Genomic DNA, 22,978 nt, shown 5'->3' on the forward strand with positions numbered 1-22,978 from the left:
AGCAAGGCTCCATCTCAAAAAAAAAAAAAAAAAGAAAGAGGCTCCAGACAGCTGCCTTGTCCCTTCCATCTGTGGGTGCCATCTATGAGGAACCAGACACCAAATCTGCCAGCACTTTTATCTTGGACTTCCTAGCCTCTAGAATTGTGAGAGACAAATGTTTGTTGTTTATTAGTTACCCAGTTTATGATATTTTTGTTATTGCCACCTAAATGGACTAAGACATGAAGTAAATTGAGCATACTTCTATTCCTTGTAAGCCCAAAGAGTCTCAACCAACACAGTGCCGTAGCCAGCCACACTTCAGTCCCCTGAACTCACAGCATGTGCTTTTGACTTTTCTAGGTGGAATTATATGAGTCATCTGATGCAGATTCAATTGCTTTTTAATGCTAGCTGTTTCTCTTCTCAGCCTTCGGTCCTCCAGTGTGTCTCTTCTACGTGCATCCAGTATAAAAATTGGTACAAAATACTGTCTGGATTGAACCTCTGTTAATTTCCTCATTTTCGGCTGGGCGCTGTGGCTCATGCCTGTAATCCCAGCACTTTGGGAGGCCAAGGCGGGTAGATCACTTGAGGCCAGCAGTTGGAGACCAGCCTGGCCAACATGGCAAAACCCCATACCTACTAAAAACACAAAAATTAGCCAGGCCATGGTAATTCTATGCCTACGCCTGTAATCCTAGCTACTCGGGAGGCTGAGGCTTGAACCCAGGTGGTGGAGGTTGCAGTGAGTGGAGATCGTGCCACTGCACTCCAGCCTGGGCAACAGAGTGAGACTCTGTCTCAAAAAACAAAATTCTGCATTTTCTCTTTTAGAGGTCTGGGTCTTTTATGATGGTATTTTCCTCCTATTTCCCTCTCTTCTAATTTTATTATTAAAAAAAATTTAATCAGGTAGATGAACTGAGAGAATTTTGGAATGAATTCTCACATATCCACTGCCTTGATTCTACAATTTCCATTTTGCTTTATTTGTTTTATCACATATCCATGAACCCATCAATCCATCCCTCTATTCATTCATCTCGGTTTTTTGGATGCATTTCAGAGTAAGTTGCAGACTTAATGAGGACATGATGATGCCTTAACCCTTGACACCTAGTCTTTTTCCTTTTAATTATAGATTAAAAGAATATTTTTAAACCTTGTTAGAGGCTGCCTTAACTGTTCCCTCTGCTCTCACAAACTTCAGCATTTTCACCCTTTAACAATCAAGGACTCAGTGTATTTGCCCACATTACATAAACCCTGGGTGCCCTCGCTGTCTAAATCTCGCTCTTTAATTTCTTTCTCCCCTACTTCCTCTCTTATTTCATCACTCACCACAACTTTTCATTTGCTTTTCCTTCTCTCTTTCAGCTCCTCAGCAGATAATTTTTAAACTAAACAACAGCTGAACAATATCCCCACTGTTCCACATGTCTGGGTATGCACAGCACGTCCACGCTTGCCCAGAACAGAAGGAAAACTATTTCTTCCATTTTATTTCTTTGCATCGAAAGTGATTAAATCTGTGTGCATGACCATCATACATCAGACCATTTGGCTATTTTTAAAGTCTGTTTATTAAAGTCAAGCTGCATTCTCTTTACAGAAGAAATCTTTACCACTAAACGATGTGATAAATGCCAAGGGAACAATGCATCTTTTGTAGGGCGGGAGAGAGACACTGCCATCCTACAATTGCCAGATTGTTTAAATTATTATGCGGCAATTCAGGCTAGTTACATATTTGCATTGTTATACAAGTATTTTCTTATTTTGGTTAAAGATGGCTTTTTGGAGGGGCTTCTATTCTTGCAGGGCGGATTAGGGGACCCCATTACATGGTCTGATACATTGCATTCTATTACGCCAACCAGCAGTGTTTCCATTTTTTCATAAAGGGGTTTCAGCAATGAGGTAAAAGATTGCAGATAACCTCCAGTAACTCAGGCACCACGATATTTTATTTACTAAAAACTCCGATAAAGGTTTCGGTAAAAAGTGTTAAGGAGAACTTTTCTTTTTGGTGAAACATCAATTTCACAACCGTTTCAACCTTATCTTGAATTATAAAGCTGAGTTTGCCATTTCAAACTAAAGAGGAAAAAAGAAAAAAAATTATGGAAACATTTTCCTAGTAAAATATCGTGGGAAGAAAGTAAAGAGAAATTGTCTACAATTATATTAGCAATTCCTACTTGTAAATATCAGAACCTGTGTACATGAGTTTTTTCTTGCTTTGATGCTTGAGAGTTGAATGGTGAATTCATTCATTCATTTACTCAACAGGGACTGCTCACCTGCTCTGTCCAGTGCAGTCGATTTTTTAAAATTTATTATTATTATTATTATTTTGAGATGGAGTCTTGCTCTGTTGCCCAGGCTGGAGTGCAGTGGCGTGATAGCTCACCGCAACCTCCGCCTCCCGGGTTCAAGCGATTCTCCTGTCTCAGCTTCCTGAGTAGCTGGGATTACAGGCACGTGCCACCATGCCTGGCTTATTTTAGTATTTTTAGTAGAGATGGGGTTTTGCCATGTTGGCCAGGCTGGTCTCAAACTCCTGACCTCAGGTGATCCGCCTGCCTCGGCCTCCCAAAGTGCTGGGATTACAGGTGTAAGCCACCATGCCCAGCCTCAGTGCAGTCAGTTAAGCACTGGGAATATAAAGAAAAAAAAGACATGTACATGTGGCCTGTCGTCACAGAGCTTATGATTCACTAGGGAAGATAGACATGGCAGACTCATGTTACAGTCTCAGGTGCTATGACAGACAAGCACACGGAAAACTGGAGTAGAGCCCATCCTAAACTGAAGAGGGCGAGATTGGGCAAAGTGGTCCATGTCTATAATCCTAGCACTTTGGAAGGCCGAGACGGGAGGATCACTTGAGCGCAAGAGACTGAGACCAGCTTGGGCAACATAGTGAGACCTCATCTCTACAAAAAGTTTTAAAAATATATTAGCCAGGTGTGGTGGTGCATGCCTGTAGTCCCAACTGCTCAAGAGGCTGAGGCAGGAGGCAGGAGGATCACTTGAGCCCAGGAGTTTGAGACCAGCCTGGGCAACAGAGTGAGACCCCGTCTCTACAGAAAGTTTTAAAAGTATATTAGCCAGTGTGGTGGCATGTGTCTGTAGTCCCAGCTACTCAAGAGGCTGAGGCAGAAGGATTGCTTGAGCCCAGGAGTTTGAGGCTGGAGAGAGATCATGCCACTATACTCCAGCCTGGGTGACAGAGAGAGACTCTGTCTCTAAAATTTTAAAAAATATATAATTTTTTAAAAAGACAATGAGAATGCTCAGAAAGTCTTGCTGGAGGCATCATGAAGGATAAATCGTGGTTAACTGGAGAAGACAATAGTGCTAAAAAGTATCTGTTTCAAATAATAAACAACCTAATGCAAACTGGCTTAAGTGCAAAAGAGAATATATTGGTTCTTATACCTGAAAGGTCCAGGGAATTTTGGCTTCAGTCATAGCTGGACCCAGGATCTAGTAGAGTATCATCAAGGATCTGCCACTGTTTGTCTACCCAACAGCATCTCTCTTCTTCCTTGTTAATAGAGCCCCAAATTTGTTCACTCTCAGTGGAACTGCTTTGTCTTTCAGGAGCGGCTGGGCTTAATTCATTACATCTGTGACAATCCCGTTTCCAATACAGTCATATTCTGAGGGCTTGGGAGTTATACTTCAACATATGAATCTTGGGGTGATACAATTCAACCCTTAACACTCTGCCTTTCCCTTCTCCATTTCTCTGATCTCCTGCTGGTCTCTCGTTAGCTGGACTGATCTGGAGGGTATGTTACGGGAAAGGGGTCCTGATCCAGACCCCAAGAGAGTTCTTGGATCTTGTGCAAGAAAAAATTCAGGGCGAGTCCGTAAAGTGAAAGCAAGTTTATTAGGAAAGTACAGGAATAAAAGAATGCCTACTCCATAAACAGAGCAGCCCCGAGGGCTGCTGGCTGCCCATTTTTATGGTTATTTCTTGAGTATATGCTAAGCAAGGGGTGGCTTATTCATGCCTCCCCTGTTTAGATGATATAGGGTAACTTTCTGATGTTGCTATGGCATTTGTAAACTGTCATGGCGCTGCTGGGAGTGTAGCTGTGAGGATGCCCAGAGGTCACTCTTGTCGCCATCTTGGTTTTGGTGCGCTTTGGCTGGCTTCTTTACTGCAACTGTTTCATCAGCAAGGTCTTTATGACCTATATGTTGTGCCAACCTCCTATCTCATCCTGTGACTTGGAATGCCTTAACCGTCTGGGAATGCAGCCCAATAGGTTTCAGCCTCATTTTACCCAGCCCCTATTCAAGATGGAGTTGCTCTGGTTCACGTGCCTCTGACGTTTCCAATAAGGTTACATTCCGAAGGGGTTACACTTCACCATATGAATTTTGGGGTGATACAATTCAACCCCTAATGTTCTTTTTTTCCCTCCTTCATCTCTCTGGTCTCCTGCTGGTACCACCCATAGGATGGACCTATCTGGAGGGTACAGGAGCCTGGTTTATGTGAACCCTGAAAAGCAGCTTCCTGAGGTACAGAGCAGGCTAGGGAGGGTGGATCTGGATGGGCAAAGAGGATTTCCAGGACACTTTGTAGCATCTTTCTTCTTGGGAAGGATCTCTCCACATGGCAACCAACACCTCTAGACTGACTTGATTCTTAGCTCCTGCTATTTTAAAAGAAGACAGAGATTTTATCACCCGATTTCCATAACAATTCTCTAAAAGAAGTTTACTGGTATTCTTTGGGTTACAAGAACAAACTTGAAATGGAAATAGAAGACAGGATATCTGGTGCTCCACCCCATTGGCAGGCTCAGCTTATCTTCTCCCCATTACTCTGGGATGTCTTTTCCCTTGTGGCTTACTAGGTATCTGTCCCTTAGGGGCCGCATTCAGCTGCCTGTATTGAAAACTCAAGAACAGTGGTAATAAAACGAATGAAGTTTATTTCTCCTTACACATTTAGATGTCCAGAGTAGGGCAGGCCCAGGCTGGTGCCGTGGCTTAAGGAAGTCAGCAAAGACACAGGCTCTTTCTATCCCCTGCTTCACCATCCTTAGCATGTGGCTTTGGGCCTCATGGCTAAAAGGGGCTGCTCCACTTCCAGCCCCACATCTGTGTTCCAGCCTAGAAGAAGTGAAACGAAACTTCAAGGAAGAAGGGGCAGCAGAAATCAGGAAAGCAGAATTTTCTCAGAGGTCCCTAGAATATGTCTGGTTTTATCTCATCGGGCAGAACTGTATGACATAGCTGTCCCTTGCTACATGGGAGCCTGGGAAATGTAGATCTTTGGCTGAGCTGATTGCCATTTGGAAGCAATCAAGTTTCTGTTAATAAGGTTGAAGTGGAGAGTGGACCTTGGGTGGAGAGCTAGCAGGGTCAGCCACACTGCTGGCGGCACCTGTGTGCGGGATGTCTCGTGAAGGTGGCACTCAGACCCGAAGGACTGCTGCTCGGAGGATTTGAGTGGATTTGGGGTAAAGCAATATATACAGTTACTCATAAAAGAGAAGCACAGTCTAAATTTAAATAACAAAATCCTTCAATTCCAAAAGCATGTAATAAGCCCCGATATGAGCACTGTCTTTTATTACTACCTAATGTCAGAAAATGTGCTTATTGAAAGAGGACTAAAGAAATGTCTTTGGAATTCTTTGCCCAAGTTACTGTTTGTTGATGTTCTTATAAATCTCATAAAGGATTCACGCGTATTTCATCTAACACAAGCAATCAATTAACCTCCCTTCCTTTTTCCTATTCAGACATGGGCAAGGTAAGAATATACAGTTGACTCCTAAACAATACGGATGCCAAACCCCCGTGCAGTCAAAAATCCACTTATAACTTTGGCTGGGCACAGTGGCTCACGCCTGTAATCCCAGCACTTTGGGAGGCCAAGGCAGGGCAGACTGCTTGAGCTTAGGAGTTCAAGACCAGCCTGGGCAACATGATGCAACCCCATCTCTACAAAAAATACAAAAATTAGCCAGGCGTGGTGGTGTGTGCCTGTAGTCTCGGGTACTGGGGAGGCTGAGATGGAAGGATCACTTGAGCTCGGGAGGCAGAAGTTGCAGTGAGCTGAGATCACGCCACTGCAGTCCAGCCTGGATGATAGAATGAGGCCCTGTCACAAAAAGAAAGAAAGAAAATCCTCGTAAAACTTTTGACTCCCTCAAAACTTAACCACTAATAGCCTACTGTTGACTTACCAGTCACACAAATTTTGTATATGTATTATATACTCAAAACTTAATTACTAATACCCTACTACTAATAGCCTACTGTTGACTTACCAGTAACACAAATTTTGTATGTTTTATGTATTATATACTATAGTCTTATAAGTAAGGTAGCAAAAGAAAATTTATTAACAAAATTATAGAAAAGAGAAAATATATTTACTAGTCATTAAATGGAAGTGGATCATCATAAAGGTCTTCTTCCTCATCTTCAGGTTTAGTAGGCTGAGAAGGAGGAGGAAGAGGAAGAATTGGTCCTGCTGTCTCAGGGGTGGCAGAGGTGGAAGGGAAGGCAGGAGAGGCAGGCACACTTGGTGTTAAGTTTCTTTTTTTTTTTGAGACACAGTCTCACCCTGTTGCCCAGGCTAGAGTGCAGTGGTGAGGTCTCGGCTCACTGCAACCTCCACCTCCCAGGTTCAAGCAATTCTCCTGCCTCAGCCTCCTGAGTAGCTGGGACTACAGGTGCCCACCACCACGCCTGGCTAATTTTTGTATTTTTAGTAGGGATGGGGTTTCACCGTGTTGGCCAGGCTGGTCTCGAACTCCTGACCTCAAGTGATCCACCCGCCTCGGTCTCCCAAAGTGCTGGGATTACAGGCGTGAGCCACCACGCCCAACAGGTGTTAAGCTTTATTGAAAAAAGTCATGTATAAGTAGACCTGTGCAGTTCAAATCCATATTGTTTAAGGGTCAGCTGTAATTTAATTATCTCTTCTCTCTTCAGAGGAAAAGAACCAAATTCATTGCCTGTGATTTTCTGACCGAGTGGTTATACAAGTAAGTTGTTCGTGTCTGACTATTCAGTGATCCTAAGAATTCAGTCGTGTTAATTTGCAAGCAGGATAGCAACAACTGACTTGAATTCTTGCTTATTGTTTTCTTGTCAATCAAACATATGGCATCATGACCAGCCAAAATCCAAAGAGGGCAGGGGAGCCATTCACAGAATTTTTCTCCATTCCATTTGTGGAGGAGCGGCTAAAGCAACAGTGAGTATGACACAAGGCTTTGAATAATTTATTCCTAATTTAAGATTGCATTAATAATAGTTTTCTTTCATCTAAGAGAACAAACTGATGTGATCCATCCAGGACTCTGGGCCAGTCATATTTGTGACTCCTGTCTCTAGTTATTCTTAGCCTAGGCTAACCTTATCCTAATCAGGCCAGTAATTTCATTCAAGAAGCACTCCAGAAATAAAATAGAAAACTTAAAAAAAATTATTATCCTAAGTAATTTATCCCTCCATTCCCTTCATTTTTTCTCTCTCTCTGAATGTCATTATGTCTCAGGAAATATGACTAAGCTTTTCTAAATACTTAGAAAAGACTAAAAAAGCTTAAATAGTAAGTTACCTGCATCAATTCTCCATTTTTAATATAATAAAGAACATGACAGATAAAATTAAAACTATTTGACCATTCTAATATGGGTGTCCTCCCCACACTGAAGTAATCACTTCAGTCTACAGTGCAGCCTTCCAGACCTCTTAGTTATTTAGCTATATAAAATCAGTTTATGCTGCTCTGTCTATGGAGTAGCCATTCTTTTATTCCTTTAATTTCTTTTTTTTTTTTTTTTTGAGACGGAGTCTTGCTCTGTCACCCAGGCTGGAGTGCAGTGGCACGATCTTGGCTCACTGCAAGCTCCACCTCCTGGGTTCATGCCATTCTCCTGTCTCAGCCTCCTGAGTAGCTGGGACTACAGGCACCTGCCACCACACCCGGCTAATTTTTTTTTTTTTTTGTATTTTTATTAGAGACGGGGTTTCACCGTGTTGGCCGGGATGGTCTCGATCTCCTGACCTTGTGATCTGCCCACCTCGGCCTCCCAAAGTGCTGGGATTACAGGCGTGAGCCACCGTGCCCGGCGGATCACGAGGTCAGGAGATCGAGAGCATCCTGGCTAACACAGTGAAACCCCGTCTCTACTAAAAATACAAAAAATTAGCCAGGCATAGTGGCGGGCGCCTGTAGTCCCAGCGACTCGGGAGGCTGAGGCAGGAGAATGGCGTGAGCCCTGGAGGCAGAGTTGGCAGTGAGCCCAGATGGCTCCACTGCACTCCAGCCTGGGTGACAGAATGAGACTCCATCTCAAAAAAAAAAAAAAAAAAAAAATCAGTTTATATCTGGCCGGGCATGGTGGCTTATGCCTGTAATCCCAACACTTTGGGAGGCCGAGGTGGGCAGATCACTTGAGGTCAGGAGTTCGAGACCAGCCTGGCCAACATGACAAAACCCCATCTCTACTAAAAATACAAAAATTAGCTGGGCACGGTGGCACGTGCCTGTAATCCCAGCTACTCAGGAGGCTGAGGCAGGAGTATCGCTTGAACCCGGGTGGTAGAGGTTGCAGTGAGCTGAGATCGCACCACTGTACTCCAGCCTGGGGGACAGAGTGAGACTCTGTCTCAAAAAAAAAATTTAGACTCTCCACTCTCAGTTGTCACATATTTTGCTTAAATCTTCCCTCTTTGAGAATGCCAAGATGAACAGACCCTTGGCTGACTCTGGCAATTTTGAGAATTTTTAAAACCCCAGATATTAACCAGTTTTTTTTTAAATCTAAGATTACACATTGAAAGGAGAGAAACATAGGAAAACCTTGTTTCTTATTTAGCTTTCAAACCTGTGCCTGATTTTATCCGCTATGAAATGTATAGCCCCAAATTTATTGATTTACATATATTTTTCTAAGACAAGCTTGTTTGAGTATCATTCTCCAAGTTGCTGCTTTGCCTTGAAAATAAAACATTTTTCCATTTGTAATAACCAATGAAAAATAATCTTAAAAATAAGATAACTTCTCTAATAAGAATCCTCTTAGATTTATTTATTATACAAATACCTTAATTTTAAATGGCGCTGATGTCCACAGGAAGCCCATGTAAATATACTGTGAAGGAGCAGTGGCGGTCATTTCAGCTGCACGCCACAGGAACAGAAACACAAGAGCTCTTGCTTTAACTGGCATTTATATTCTCTACATCCATGACCTTTCAAAGAGATGCCCAGATGCATGATAAAAATTAAAGTGATATTAATCTATTTCATGCAATGAATGTCTACTGAACACCTACCCAGTTCAACTGCACAGAGCTTGGTGCTGTGGAAAAAACAGAGATGAATAAAGTATGGCCCTGGCCCCTTGGGGTGAGGGGGACATGTTTACAACTTGCTGTAGTTTCTGTAGTGAGTGTTGTAATTCAAATGTTAACAAAGCATTAAAGGGAAGTGGGGAAGCATGAGACCATCCACGTGCCCTTCCTGGTGGGCCTGGAGCCAGCCCAGCTGGGGCAGCGGCCAAGCTGGTTGGTGCCCAGATTTGGTCCAAGGCAAGAACTCAAATGCTGCATTCTCTTGTCTCAAGTAGGAATAGTCAGAAAAGCAAGTAGGAACCAAAGTTCTTAAGGAGAACAAGGGTGGGAGCCGGGAAATATCCAATCCAGGTTGTCTCAACCTTGGCACTATTGACATTTAGGACTGGATAATTCTTTGCTGTAAGGAGCTGACCTGTGCATTGTAGGATGTTTTGCAGCATCTGTGGCCTCCACTCACTAGATGCCAGTAGCACCCTCCTACAGTTGTGACAATCAAGAATATCTCCAGACACTAGCGTATGTCCCCAAGGGGAATGAGGCAAAACTGCCTCTGGTTGAGAACCTCTGATTTAGTCCAGTAGTTTCAAAATTTTAAAGCAGCACTTTGGGAGGCCGAGGCGGGTAGATCACTTGAGGTCAGGAGTTCGAGACTAGCCTGGCCAATGCAGTAAAACCCCATCTCCACTAAAAATACAAATATTTGCCAGGTGTGGTGGCACATGCCTGTAATCTCAGCTACTTGGGAGGCTGAGGCAGCAGAACTGCTTGAATCCAGGAGGCAGAGGTTGCAGTGAGCCAAGAAGGTGAAACGGGAAAAGTTACCTTGTCCCCCTCGCAGGGCATGCAACAGGGGGATACGGCTCGCTTTTTCAGTGCCCTGCTGCTCAAACCTCTAGGGGAGCATACAGGCAGGCAGGTTGTCGGGCTCCCACCCGATGGCTGTGTCTATAGGTGAATTTACAGCTGAAGCCCCAGTGGGCATATGTTACCAGGTGCTCTCTTAGTTTGCCGTCTATAGGCGGTTTGTGTTAACCAGCTCAATTCACCCTCTACCTTGTTGCGAGGACAGAGGGATTTCTGTATCCCAGGTTCTTGCCTTTGTGTACCAGAGAAATCAGATCACACATGGGCTTGGAGAATGAGTGCAAAGTTTTGAGTGGAAGTAGCTCTCAGCTGATGGAGGAGCCAGAAGGGCACCACGGTTTTTCCCATGGAGTTGGGCTGCTCAGCGGCCACAGCTTTCCTCCGACTAACTGCCCTGGCCAAACTCAGCCTCGTCCTGCCAGGTGCCTGTGCCTGTCCGTGTGCTCTTCTGCTGGCGTGCTCCTCTCAACATCCTCTCCGTGAGCAGCTGCTTGTATCTTTTTCCGCTGAAGTGCTCCTCTCGACGTTTGGCTGCCTGGGTGTCTGCCCGCTAGGGTCTCGGGCTTTTATATGCCCAGGAGGGGGGGTGTGGCAAGCCAGGGTGGTCTTGGGAAATGCAACATTTGGCAGGAAATGCCTATTCTCGTCTAGGTCCCTGGGGGTGAAGCCCTAGCCAGGGACCACGCCCTCCTCTACGGAGCACTTCCCCTACCCCCTTCTTCCCTTCCCAGCACTCCTGTATCAGTGGTACCACTGCACGCCAACCTGGGTAACAGAGCGAAACTCCATCTCAATAAATAAATAAATAAAATAAAATCACCCAGGGAACTTTGGAAAATATTGGTACCTAACTTCACCCAGAATGACTAAATCATAATCTTCAGGTATAGCCTGGACATTGTTTTTTTTGCTTTTTTTTTTTTTTAAACTTCCTAGGTAATTCTAATATATAGCCAGGATTAAGAGCTTATCCATCCATAGGACAGAAAAAGTACTGCATCCAGGAACTAATAAATAATATAATTGAGCCATTGCTTCACTAAGAGCTTTGATACATGCCATCTCATTTAATCTTCACAACAACACTAGGATGTAGGTACTAAAGCTGAGAGCCCACAGCTGGGAAGTCAACCATGAAGTGAGATGGGTCTTGGACAAATAAGGTGATTATACGAGTATTATGGATGGACATTTTGAGTACAGCTTAATGATACAGATTGGAGGAAGATAACTTTCGAGGGGGAGACTCTGTCAAGGCTTTTTAAAGGTAGTGAAATATAAACTACAGTAGTACTTCAGGCAGAATTAAGAGCCTGAGCTTTTGGGATAGATAAACCAGTATTCAAATCTCCACCACTGGCTGGGTGCAGTGGCTGATACCTGTAATCTCAGCACTTTGGGAGGCTGAGGCAGGCAGATCACCTGAAGTCAAGAGTTTGAGACTAGCCTGGCCGACATGGCAAAACCTGTCTCTACTAAAAATACAAAAATTAGCTGGGCATGGTGGTGTGAGTCTGTAATCCCAGCTACTAGGAAGGCTGAGGCAGGAGAATTGCTTGAACCCAGGAGGCGGAGGTTGCAGTGAGCCAAGTTCACACCACTGCACTCCAGCCTGGGTGACAGAGTGAGACTCCATCTCAAAAAAACAAAAAACAAACAAACAAACAAAAATATATCTCCACCACTTACTGATCCTATGATCTTGGGCAAGTGTTTATTTATCTATTACTGTGTAAGAAATTGCCCCCAAATTTAGTGGCTTAAAGTCATAAATATTATCCTATAGTTTCTCTGGGTCAGGAATTTGGTAGCCACTTAGCTGGGTGGTTGTGGTCCAGAGTCTCCCATGAGGTTGTAGTTAAGATGTCACAGGGGGTGCAGTCATCTGAAGGCCCAACTGGGGCTGGAGGTTCTGCTTTTAACATGGTGCACAAACATGGTGCTGGTTGTTGTTTGGAGGCCTTAAATTTTCCCCATCTGGGTCTTTCCATGGGCTGCTTGAGTATCCTCATGACATGGTGACTGGCCTCCTTCAGAGTGAAAGATTTGGGCACAAGAAGGAAGCATGGTACCTTTTATGACCTAGTCTTGGAAGTCAAATACCTCCATTTCCATCACATGCTATTAGAAGCAGGTCACCAAGTGCCACATTCGAGGTTTAATAATTAAGCTCTACCTTAGGGAGGGAGAAGTATCAAAGAATGTGTGGACATATTTATTTTAAAAGCTTCACAGCATGTCTGTCTCTAGGCCTCCAGTTCCTTATTGGTAAATGTGATGGTTGTGAAGATGCAGTGATACAGCTACAAATGGGATCGTGAACAAGCCCAACCTATAGTAACATGTGGCTTACTAAATAGTAGTTTATTGCCATTGGTGGACATTGTGACCTTCCAGGCCAAAGACCCAAAGATGGGAGAAGAGACAAGATTTGGTCCAGTCACAGGAAACCAGCATCGCTAGCTCCTGGAGTGTGTGAGGACATAGGGATGAGATGGAAGCTACGGCTGGAAGGCAGTTAGGGGGTGGATTATGGTTTTCAGTAAAAGAAAGAAGTTTGGGCATTATTCCATAAGCAAGAGATCATTCGAAGGCTTTTGAGCAGAGGTAAAATGGGATTAGGCTGTTTTGGAAAGATAATTCCTGAGACAGTGCAAAGGACATCTGAGATTGGGGAGAGCCTGGAGGTGGGGCTACTAGTTCCAAGACTGTCTTTATAGCCGTAAGGTATTGAGTTAGGGCCATGTTAGTGGAAAAAGGGGGTTGTGGGATGGGTAGAATGGATGGATGACACAGGATAAATTTAGGGGTAGAGAAGGGGTGTGCCTGAAATGGTGAGATTTGCTCCTGGGTATGTGGGCGGCCCATAATGGAAACCAAGGGACCCAGCGAGAAGAGCAAGTGCAAGGGTTAAATGATGATTCATGTCTGGGGCACATTTAGATTGAGGTGCTTCTAGGATATCCATGCCAGAAACATTGGCCTAAAGCTTACAAGTAGGATATGAAGAGAAACGGTTTGGGAATCAAGAGCCCCACATTGAATGTATGGATTAAGTCAAGATGGACAAGGGCTGAACCAAGGGGTAGCCCAGAGTTGATTCCAGTTCAATGAATGGCACTTACTCTAAGTCATGTGTAAATGTAACAATGACTTGTTTCAACTTAGCGTCTATGTTGATTTTAAATGTCTGACAAGGAGAAATAGGGGTGTGTTTATTTTCTATTGCTGCTGTTACAAAGCACCCCAGAACTGGTAGGTTTAAAACAACACAAATTTATTACTATACTGTTCAGGAGGTCCAAAGATTGACTTGGATTTCACTGGGGTGAAATCAAGGTGTTGGCAGAGCCTAATTCTTTTCTGGAGTTTCTAGGGGAAAATGTTTCCCTGCCTTTTCAAGCTTCTAGAAACTGCCTGCATTCCTTGGCTAGTGGCCCCTGCATTCCTCTTCAAAGCCAACAATATTGCATCTCTCTGACCCTCTTTCTTAGTCATATCTCTCTGACTCTTTCTCTTTTGGGGGGCGGGGGGGTGACAGGGTCTAACTCTGTCACCCAGGGTGGAGTGCAGTTGTGAAATCTCGGCTCACTGCAACCTCTGCCTCCCGGGTTCAAGTGATTCTCCTGCCTCACCCTCCCAAGTAGCTGGGATTACAGGCATGCGCCACCATGCCCGACTAATTTTTGTATTTTTAGTAGAGACAGGGTCTCATCATGTTGGCCAGGCTGGACTCAAACTCCTGGCCTCAAGTGATCCACCTGCCTCAGCCTCCTAAAGTGTTGGGATTACAGGCATGAGCCATCTCTCCTGGCCTCTCTGACTCTCTTTTGCCTCCATCTTCCACTTTTAAGGACTCCTGTGATTACATTAGCTCACCTAGATAATTCAGGATAACCTTCCCATTGCAAAATCCTTGACTTAATCGCATCTGCAAAGTTTCTTTTGCCATTGTCAGGTAAATATTCACAGGTTCTGGGAATTTTTTGGGAGGGATGAGAGGGTGACAGGGTCTCCCTCTGTTGCCCAGGCTGAACTGCAGTGGCGCAATCACAGCTCACTGCAGCCTTGACTTCCTGGACTCAGGCCATCCTCCCACCTCGGCCTCCTGAGTGGCTGAGGCTACAGGTGCATGCCATCACGCCCAGCTAATTTTTGTATTTTTGGTATAAACAGTGTTTTGGCATGTTGCCCAGGTGGGTCTCAAACTCCTGAGCTCAAGCAATCTGCCTGCCTTGGCCTCCCAAAGTGCTGGGATTACAGTTTTAAGCCACCATGCCCGACCAGTTTCTGGGAATTTTGATGCAGACATCTTTAGGACCCAAATTCTGCCTACCACGAAGTGTAATGGAGAATGTGGAGAAATTTAAAGTCCCTTTCTCTTAGAGATCACCTACATTTTGCTAAAGATTGCTTACATTTTAAAATAGTATTCCAGGTTTTGTATAATAAAAATGATACATGCTGAGTGAAAAAATTCAAACAAAACAGAAAAATCAAAAGAAAAATGCACAGATCACCAAAGAGCTGGCCTCCCAGATATAACCATTGTTGACATTTTGGTGAACTTTTCAGATGCTTTTCTATGTATCTCCATATGTATATAGATATAAAAAAATGTGTAAGTATTCCTCTGAGACCAGAGCTAAGAGTGAGAGAAAATTTGAGGTGGAGGGAGAAGCACTGAGAAAGTTAATGGTGGGTGCTGTCACTCACGTTCACATTCATGTAGGTGTGATGGCATCTGCTGAGAGGGAGGCAGAGGTTTATGGAGGAGGGGAGGGGGTTGCAACAGCTGCTGTGGTAAAACCGACAGGGAATCAACGAGGGATAAATAGGGATGGCCCAGCTGATGGCCTGAATTTGTGGTGCATATAAACAGCCTGCTTATGTGATTGTCTCCAGCAACCCTCCACAGCTCTGGAAAGGGGGTGGAGAACAGATGGTTGGTAAAATCAGGGTTGAAGACTGGCAAAGCGAATCTAGTAAAAGGTCTAGACTGGGCCCAGGGGATCGTAGGTACAAGTGAAAGCATTGTTTCCTTTTTAAAGAATGTCTTACATTTTTAAATCATAAATTACCATATTTTCTGAATTACGTTAACGCTTTAGCAACCAATTTTCAGGAAGAGAAAGAAACCCTACATTAGGTGTTCACATTGAAAGTAAGAAAAATACCAAACTCAGAAACACTAAGATGAGGGTAGTGGGGTCCATCTTAGAATCAAGACAATTTGTTTTTAAAGATTCCAATGTGTGGTTCTTAATTGGATCCCAATTCAAAAAAACGATATAAAAAATTGGAGACAACTGAAAATTTGAACACTTAATAGCTGATGAAATAAAAAAATTATTATTTAAGATATGATGAGAATACTAATTTCATAGTCATGATTAAAAAGTTATTACTTTTCAGAGAAACATGCCAAAATATTTATATATGAAATTACATATTCTATGGACAGGGGTGAGGGAGGGAGGGAAGCTTCCATTAACTGACATGGAGAACAGTATAATTGAAGCTGGTTAATGGACATGTGGATTCCTTTTAATTTTTTCTGTCTACTTTTGTATAGCTTTTAAAATTTCCATAACAAAAATTTTTTTAAATGAGATGAGGGCTAGATGCAGTGGCTCATGCCTGCCAGCACTTCGGGAGGCTGAGGCAGAAGGATTACTTGAGCCCAGGAGTTTGGACCAGTCTGGGAAACATAGTGAGACCCCATCTCTATAAAAAATCAAAAATCAGCTGATCATGGTGGTGCTCACCTGCGGTCCCAGCTACTCAGGAGGCTGAGGCGGGAGTATCACTTGAGCCCCAGAGGTTTAGGCTGCAGTGAGTTGTGGTTGTGCTGCTGCAATCCAGCCTGGGTGACAGAGTGAGATCCTGTCTCAAAAAATAATAATAATTAAAAAAACATTAAAATGAGATTGTTCAAAGCTCCTTATGAGCACTTGATAGTGTAGGAGATGTGCCCTGGGCGAGGTGGTATCTACTGGAGAGCAGTGAACCAGGAGGGCTGGGGGCCATTCCCTACTGGAGGTGGCTGGAGTGACAGACAATGGAGGACTGAGTTTTCCTATGAGCATGCTGAGAAACTCAACTGGCATTGAGGGAAAATGGCCCTGGGGAAAGGGGAGATGGCAGGTGCAGCCCAACTGACAAGTATTGTGGTGCTGAGAAGGTCTTGGTCACCCCTCCAGAAACCCGGCTCTGAATGTGCACAACTTCTCAACCAATTCTCTTATGTTAGTCTCAGGTAACGCCAACCCTCCCACCAAACCCAAACCCAGTTTCCCCAGAAACAATGAGAAGGAGGATTAACATGATCAGAGCCTTGGGTTTGTTCTAAAGAACAAGTCTCCAATAATCTCAGAGTTCCTGGGGAACAAGGACATGGCTTTCTATGTCAAGGGTCAGCAAACTTTTCTATAGAGGATAGTTAAGTCTTTTAGGCTTTGCAAGCCACAGACAGTCTCTCAGCTACTCAACTCCCCAGCTGTGTCATGAAAGCAGCCATAGATGTACCATATGTGAATGAATGGGTGTGGCTGTGTTCCAATAACACTTTATTCACAAAAACAGGTGGTGGGCCAGATTTGGCCCATGAGCTACGGTTTGTTGATCCCCTGTTTCAGGTGGACACCAATAGCCTTCCCAAAGCATGGTCTCATGTAAAAGCAAAAAACCCAACATAGTTAGAAGTAAGTAGTAGGTGGGAAAGATGGAAGGAGAGAAAAGTTTATGATTACATCAGGAGTTCAGGAACTTGATATGTGACAGTCTTCAGTGATGAACCATTCTAAGATGTGACCTTTCTATTGGGTGACTGACCCAGAGGGATGGTAGGGGTCACTGGAAACATGTGGACCCAAAGTCATGGTATTGCGGGGGTCATCAGCATAGATAATGAAGTAGCTGAGAACACTGGGAGGAGACAGCTGAAGAAGATGACAGTGAGTCAAATCCCAAAGTTGCCAAAGGAAGTGTAGGAATGTTCTAGAAGTCAAAGAAGTGGCAGTGTAGTGTGGTGGTTAGGAGCTTGGAAGCACTAGAATCACACCTCTGCATTCTAAACCCAGCTCCACCACTTCCAGCTGTGTGACTTTGGGCAAAGATGACTTAATCCTTCCGAGCCTCAGTTTTTCCGTCTGAAAAATGGCCTTTCACCTGAACAAAGTTCCCCACCTAAGAGGAATCCTAGTGCCAACTATTATTATATTTCATTATTGGTACATATACCAAGCAGGTATGTTCCAGCTAAAGGGAATTATTTATTTAGCTAATACTTTTTTTTTTTTTTTTTTTTTTTTTGAGACAGGGTCTTACTCTGTTGCTCGGGCTGGAGTGCAGCGATACGATCTTGGCTCACTGCAACCTCTGCCTCATGGGCTCAAGCCAGCCTCCCAAGTAGCTGGGATTACAGGTGTGTACCACCATGCCTGGCTAATTTTTTGTAGATTTCACCACATTGCCCAGACTGGTCTGGAACTCCTGAGCTCAAGTAATCCGCCCTCCTTGGCCTTCCAAAGTGCTGGGATTACAGGTGTGAGCCACTGCGCCCAGCCAGCTAATAATTATTGAATGCTTAAATATGCTTTAAAATTATGGGGCAGGTATATTCATAAGTGGCCTGGCTGCCATTTATGAAACACCTACTGTGTGCCGTGGAAACATGACACGTAGAAATGACAAACATGTTTCCCGTTTTCATGGACAGACATACTGTGTATAGTTGGATTGAAGTGTATGTGTACTTAATTTATGCTAATTCAATGATATGCTTTTGAGAAGAAGAGAGAAAAAGAAGGGAAGAAAGGGAAAGGGATAAGAATTTTTAAGGCCGGGCGCGGTGTCTTAGGCCTTGCCTGTAATCCCAGCACTTTGGGAGGCCAAGGCAGGTGGAGCATGAGGTCAGGAGTTCGAGACTACCCTGGCCAACATGGTGAAATCCCATCTCTACTAAAGATACAAAACATTAGCCAGGCGTGGTGGTGTGTGCCTGTAATCCCAGCTACTCAGGAGGCTGAGGGAGTAGAATCACTAGAACCCGGGAGGTGGAGATGGCAGTGAGCCGAGATTGCGCCACTGTACTGCAGCCTGGGCGACAGGGTGAGACTCTGTATCAAAAAAAAAAAAAAAAAAAAAAAGAAGACTTTTTAAAATGCAAGCAATTCTTGCCACTTTACTCTAGAGGTAATGCATAAAATAGGACACATGACTCAGCTCTTTCCTCAGTTGTTTTCAATTTTGGGTACCCCTCATAACATAAGCAGCTCATAAGGCAACTACTTCCTTCTGTCTGTCTGTCTTCGTATTTATATATTTAACTACCTACCTACCAAACATTTACATAGTGTTTACTTGGGTATTATTCTGGGCACTTTACAAATATTACCTAATTTAACTTACATCGCAACCCTACAAAGTAGAAAATCATAGTATCCCCATTGTATTAGGCTAGGCTAGGCTAGGTTGCAGTTATAAACAATACCAAAATACCAGTGGCTTAACCCAATAACAGCTTACTTCTTGCTCACAAAAAGACTGTTGTAGGTTGGACAGCCCTCTTACCTCTGAGGTCACTGATGCAAAGGAAGAAAAGAATGTAGGAGGTCCCTCAGCTCTTAACCTTCTCAGTCTAGAAGGTTCTTAACCTTCTCACCTCTCTTTACAGAGCATGGCTTCAAGCCAGTTGCAGGGGAGGCAGGGATACGTAAAGGAACACGTGGATATTGGTGAACACTAGCTGTTCTGGGCACAGGCTTTTTTTTTTTTTTTTTTTTTTTTTTTTGAGAAGGAGTCTATCTCTGTCATCCAGGCTAGAGTGCAGTGGCACGATCTAGGCTCACTGCAATCTCTGCCTCCCCATTTCAAGCAATTCTCCTGCCTCAGCCTCCCAAGTAGCTGGGCTATAGGCACCCAACACCATGCCTGACTAATTTTTGTATTTTTAGTAGAGATGGGGTTTCACTATGTTAGCCAGACTGGTCTTGAACTCCTGACCTCAGGTGATCCACCTGCCTCGGCCTCCCAAAGTGCTGGGATTACAGGCATGAGCCACTGCACCTGGCCCACAGGCATATTTCTAAGAAAGAACTGAGGCAGAGAGAAATTAAGTCTTTGCTCAGGATCTCAAGCCAGTGCATAGCGGAGGCAGGATTTCAACGTAGGCAACCTGGCTGCAGAGTCTATGCTCTGTTAAGAATGTGGCTAATTACTCTGCTCTACTTCCCCTTCTGTCACCTGGTCCTTAAAGTGATCAGTACTGAGACTGGGAGAAACCTGGCTGTGTGAGACAGCTTGAAAGATGCCATGTCGCGGGCACGGTGGCCACGCCTAGAATCCCAGCACTTTGGGAGACCAAGATGGGCAGATCACCTGAGATCAAGACTTTGAGACCATCCTGGCCAACATGGTGAAACTCCATCTCTACTAAAAATACAAAAAAATTACCCAGGCATTGTGGTGCACGCCTGTAATATGCCAGCTACTTGGGAGGCTGAGGCAGCAGAATCACCGGAACCTGAGAAGCAGAGGTTGCAGTGAGCCGAGATGGTGCCACTGCACTCCAGCCTGGGTGATAGAGCGAGCCTCCGTCTCAAAAACAAACAAACAGACAAAAATGATCTGCCACATACTCTAATTGAAGTGTGATGAGGGTGTTTTTGTTTTTACCTTTTAACAGGGGTAGATGATGTCATATCTCCCGTTGGCCTTAGTCCTGTTTATTAATCCAGCACCATCCTCTTTTGTAGTATATAGTCGTGACTCAACCAGCCAATCAGAGGCAATGAAATTATTTTCTAGCACATTAAGAAGAGAAAAAGTTTAAATTTCTATTTTGGCCAAAAAGAATGGCCCTGAGAATTGGTCAGATTCATTTGCAAAAATAAATAACTAAATGAGCACGAAGAGCAAAAGTGCACCACTGCCTTTCTGGTCTCATGTCCCAGAAGGGAAGGCTCATGAAAGACATCATTAAAACTGAGACCTTCAATGAAACAAAGATTGTGTTTTTGAAAAGAAAATGTTGCTTTGGGTGAAATGTCTTTTCAGCTAAGTTTTATCCTTGAAACAAAAAAAAAAGGTGGGGGGCTGGGGGAACCTATGATATGTTCATGTTGATGAAAGGTGTCTTGTGACCAAAAACGGAGGTGAAAACAAAAGTGTCACCGTGTCGTTTGAGGACAAGCTCCAGTCGCATGATGATCTATTTGTGCTGAGGCTGATAGTGGAACTGAAAATGCTCCTACCTTCAGAGTGGCACAAAAAACTGCATTTCGTACTAAAGATTATAATTAAATGGTGGCACGGCAGAAAATTTGCTGTCATGCCCTCTTGATAGAAAAAAAAAATCCTTTTAATTTATTTTGTCTTATAGAAGAGTAGATTTCTGTGTCAGTAATTTCGGAGGCCAGAGAGTCCCAAGAGGATAGTAAATCATCTTTGCTTTTTATATTCACATTCATCTTCAAATAGAGGGAGGAAGGAAAGCTGTTTCCTGAATTTGGGACGTGCTGAGATGTATAAATTCTCTAGTGCCTCCCTTTTGCTGGAGGTTTGACATGTGGGTGGCCCTTTCTCAGGGGCACTCAGTACTGCTTCCGTTCTTTCTTCCTGCTGTTTCTCCATGGCTGTTTAAGAACCAGTTCAGGGCCAGGCACAGTGGCTCACGCCTGTAATCCCAGCACTTTGGGAAGCCAAGACTGGCAGATGACTTGAGGTCAGGAGTTCGAGAGCAGTCTGGCCAACGTGGTGAAACCCCATCTCTACTAAAAAAAATGCAAAAATTAGCTGGGCGTGGTGGTGCACACCTGTAGTCCCAGCTACTCCAGAGGCTGAGGTGGGAGAATTGCTTCAACCCGGGAGGCGGAGGTTGCAGTGAGCTGAGATCGCGCCATTGCACTCCAGCCCGGGTGACAGTGCAGGACTCTGTCTCAAAAAAAAAAAAAAAAAAAAAAAACCAGTTCAGAGAGCCTGTGCGAAGCAGTATGGCAGGCACATCTAGGCTCCAATCTTAGTCCCACCATTTAGTAAAGCGTTTTCCCTGAGTTCTATGAGCTGTTGTAGAAAATTATCGAACTTGAGGAGGGGGTTGTGGGAGCCTCCAATTTGTAGCCAAGTTAGACAGAAGTGTGAGTAACCTGGAGACCCATTCCTTGTGACTGGCATCTGTAGTGGAGAGCATTCTTTTGGGACTAAGCCCTTATCCTGTGGGCTCCCTGTGGGCCTTCTGTGGGGTCTGCACTAACTGTGGGTAGTTAGTGTCAGAGTTAAATTAAATTGTAGTGCCTGTAATCCCAGCACTTTGGGAGGCCGAGGCGGGAGGATTGCTTAGGGTCAGGAGTTTGCAACCAGCTTGGGCAACATAGTGAGACCCCTATCTCTACAAAACATTTTTAAATTAGCTGGGTGTGATGGCAGACACTTGTAGTCCCAGCTACTCCAGAGGCCGAGGGGAGAGTATCACTTGGACCTGGGAGATGGAGGCTGCAGCGAGCCATTAGCATGCCACTGCACTCCTGCCTGAGCAACAGAGTGAGACCCTATCTCAAAACAAAAACAAAAACAAAAACAAAATAAAAAATAAATTGTAGGACACCCAGTTGGTATCTGCAGAGAGCTGGAGAATTGCTTGGTGTGAAAAACCCACACATTTGGTGTCAGAAGTCTTGCGAGTAGAGAAACAAAGGTTTTTCCTTTTAGTGCCCTCAAGATATCCACATCCAATTCCCAGACCTTGTAAATATGTATGTTCCCTTATATGGCAGAAGGGACTTTGCATATGTGATTAAGTTAAGGATCATAAGATGGGAATGAGTATATGAGTTTCCTAGGGCTACTTCGAGAAATTACCAGAAAGTTGGTGCTTAAAACAACACACACAATTTTTATTTTGAGTCAGGGTCTCACTCTGTTGCCCAGGCTGGAGTGCAGTGGTGCGATCATAGCTCACTGCAGCCTCGAACTCCTGCCCTCAAGCAGTCCTCCCACTTCAGCCTCCCAAAGTGCTGGGATTACAGACGTGAGCCACCACACCCAGCCTTCACTGTATCTGTTAAAAAGATCAGTCCGGCAGTGGATGGGGTATTGACTGAAATCAACCTAATAGTGCATACAGGGAGGTGACTACAGTGAAGAGATGATGCCCTCATGGAGAGGAGGAAGTAAAATAAATTGGATTTGGGACATGTTTTGAGGTTGGAACCAAGAAGACTTGCCGATGGATTGGATGTTGGGGGAAAGAGAGGAGTCAAGAATGCAACAGAGATTTCAGGCCTGAGCAACTGGCTGAATGGGATCCCTTTACTGAAACAGAGTAGGGGAAATAACAGTTCTCTTTTGAAAATTTAATGAGTACACTGAAAAATCACAAATTATTGGGAATAAAAATATGAAGAGTTTTTTCTTTTTTCCCACTAACCACCACACTATATTACATTGACTCCATCTGCCATCTGGATAGCAGCTCTTTAATAATTTTTGGCCCAATTCCATAACTTTCTGGTCACTGTCTCTTTTTAGATCATCTCATTTCACCATTAGGATTTATCCTCGTTATTTTTTTAAATCACAAGTATTTTTTTAATTTTTACTTATTTATTTTATTTATTTATTTATTTATTTTTTTGAGATGGAGTCTTGCTCTGTCGCCCAGGCTGGAGTGCAGTGGTGCGATCTCGGCTCACTGTAAGGTCCGCCTCCCGGGTTCACGCCATTCTCCTGCCTCAGCCTCCCAAGTAGCTGGGACTACAGGTGCCTGCCACCACGCCTG

General features: G+C 44.1%; 1 protein-coding gene and 1 long non-coding RNA gene across 7 annotated transcripts in view; one reads left to right on the forward strand and one right to left on the reverse strand.

Moving 5' to 3' along the window:
- The window catches only part of IQCK (IQ motif containing K), a 142,471-nt gene that overhangs the window by 38,638 nt on the left and 80,855 nt on the right, over positions 1-22,978 (forward strand). For 3 of the 6 annotated variants that reach the window (XM_063700016.1, XM_019012054.3, XM_004057291.5), the window contains exons 5-6: positions 6,961-7,013; positions 7,148-7,225. In XM_063700016.1, the coding sequence (XP_063556086.1) occupies positions 6,961-7,013; positions 7,148-7,225 (131 nt within the window). Of the gene's footprint in view, positions 1-6,960; positions 7,014-7,147; positions 7,226-17,521; positions 17,627-22,978 lie in introns of all 6 variants that reach the window. The other 3 variants (XM_055365384.2, XM_055365387.2, XM_055365385.2) reach the window with 2 other exon arrangements.
- LOC109023674 (uncharacterized) lies at positions 3,579-9,190 on the reverse strand. Its single transcript, XR_008672573.2, has 3 exons — positions 9,084-9,190; positions 4,956-6,121; positions 3,579-4,664 (listed from the first exon to the last, which is right to left on the reverse strand). It is a non-coding gene; the product is annotated as an uncharacterized lncRNA (long non-coding RNA).

Source organism: Gorilla gorilla, chromosome 18, assembly GCF_029281585.2.
Source record: "Gorilla gorilla gorilla isolate KB3781 chromosome 18, NHGRI_mGorGor1-v2.1_pri, whole genome shotgun sequence".
NCBI lineage: Eukaryota > Metazoa > Chordata > Mammalia > Primates > Hominidae > Gorilla > Gorilla gorilla.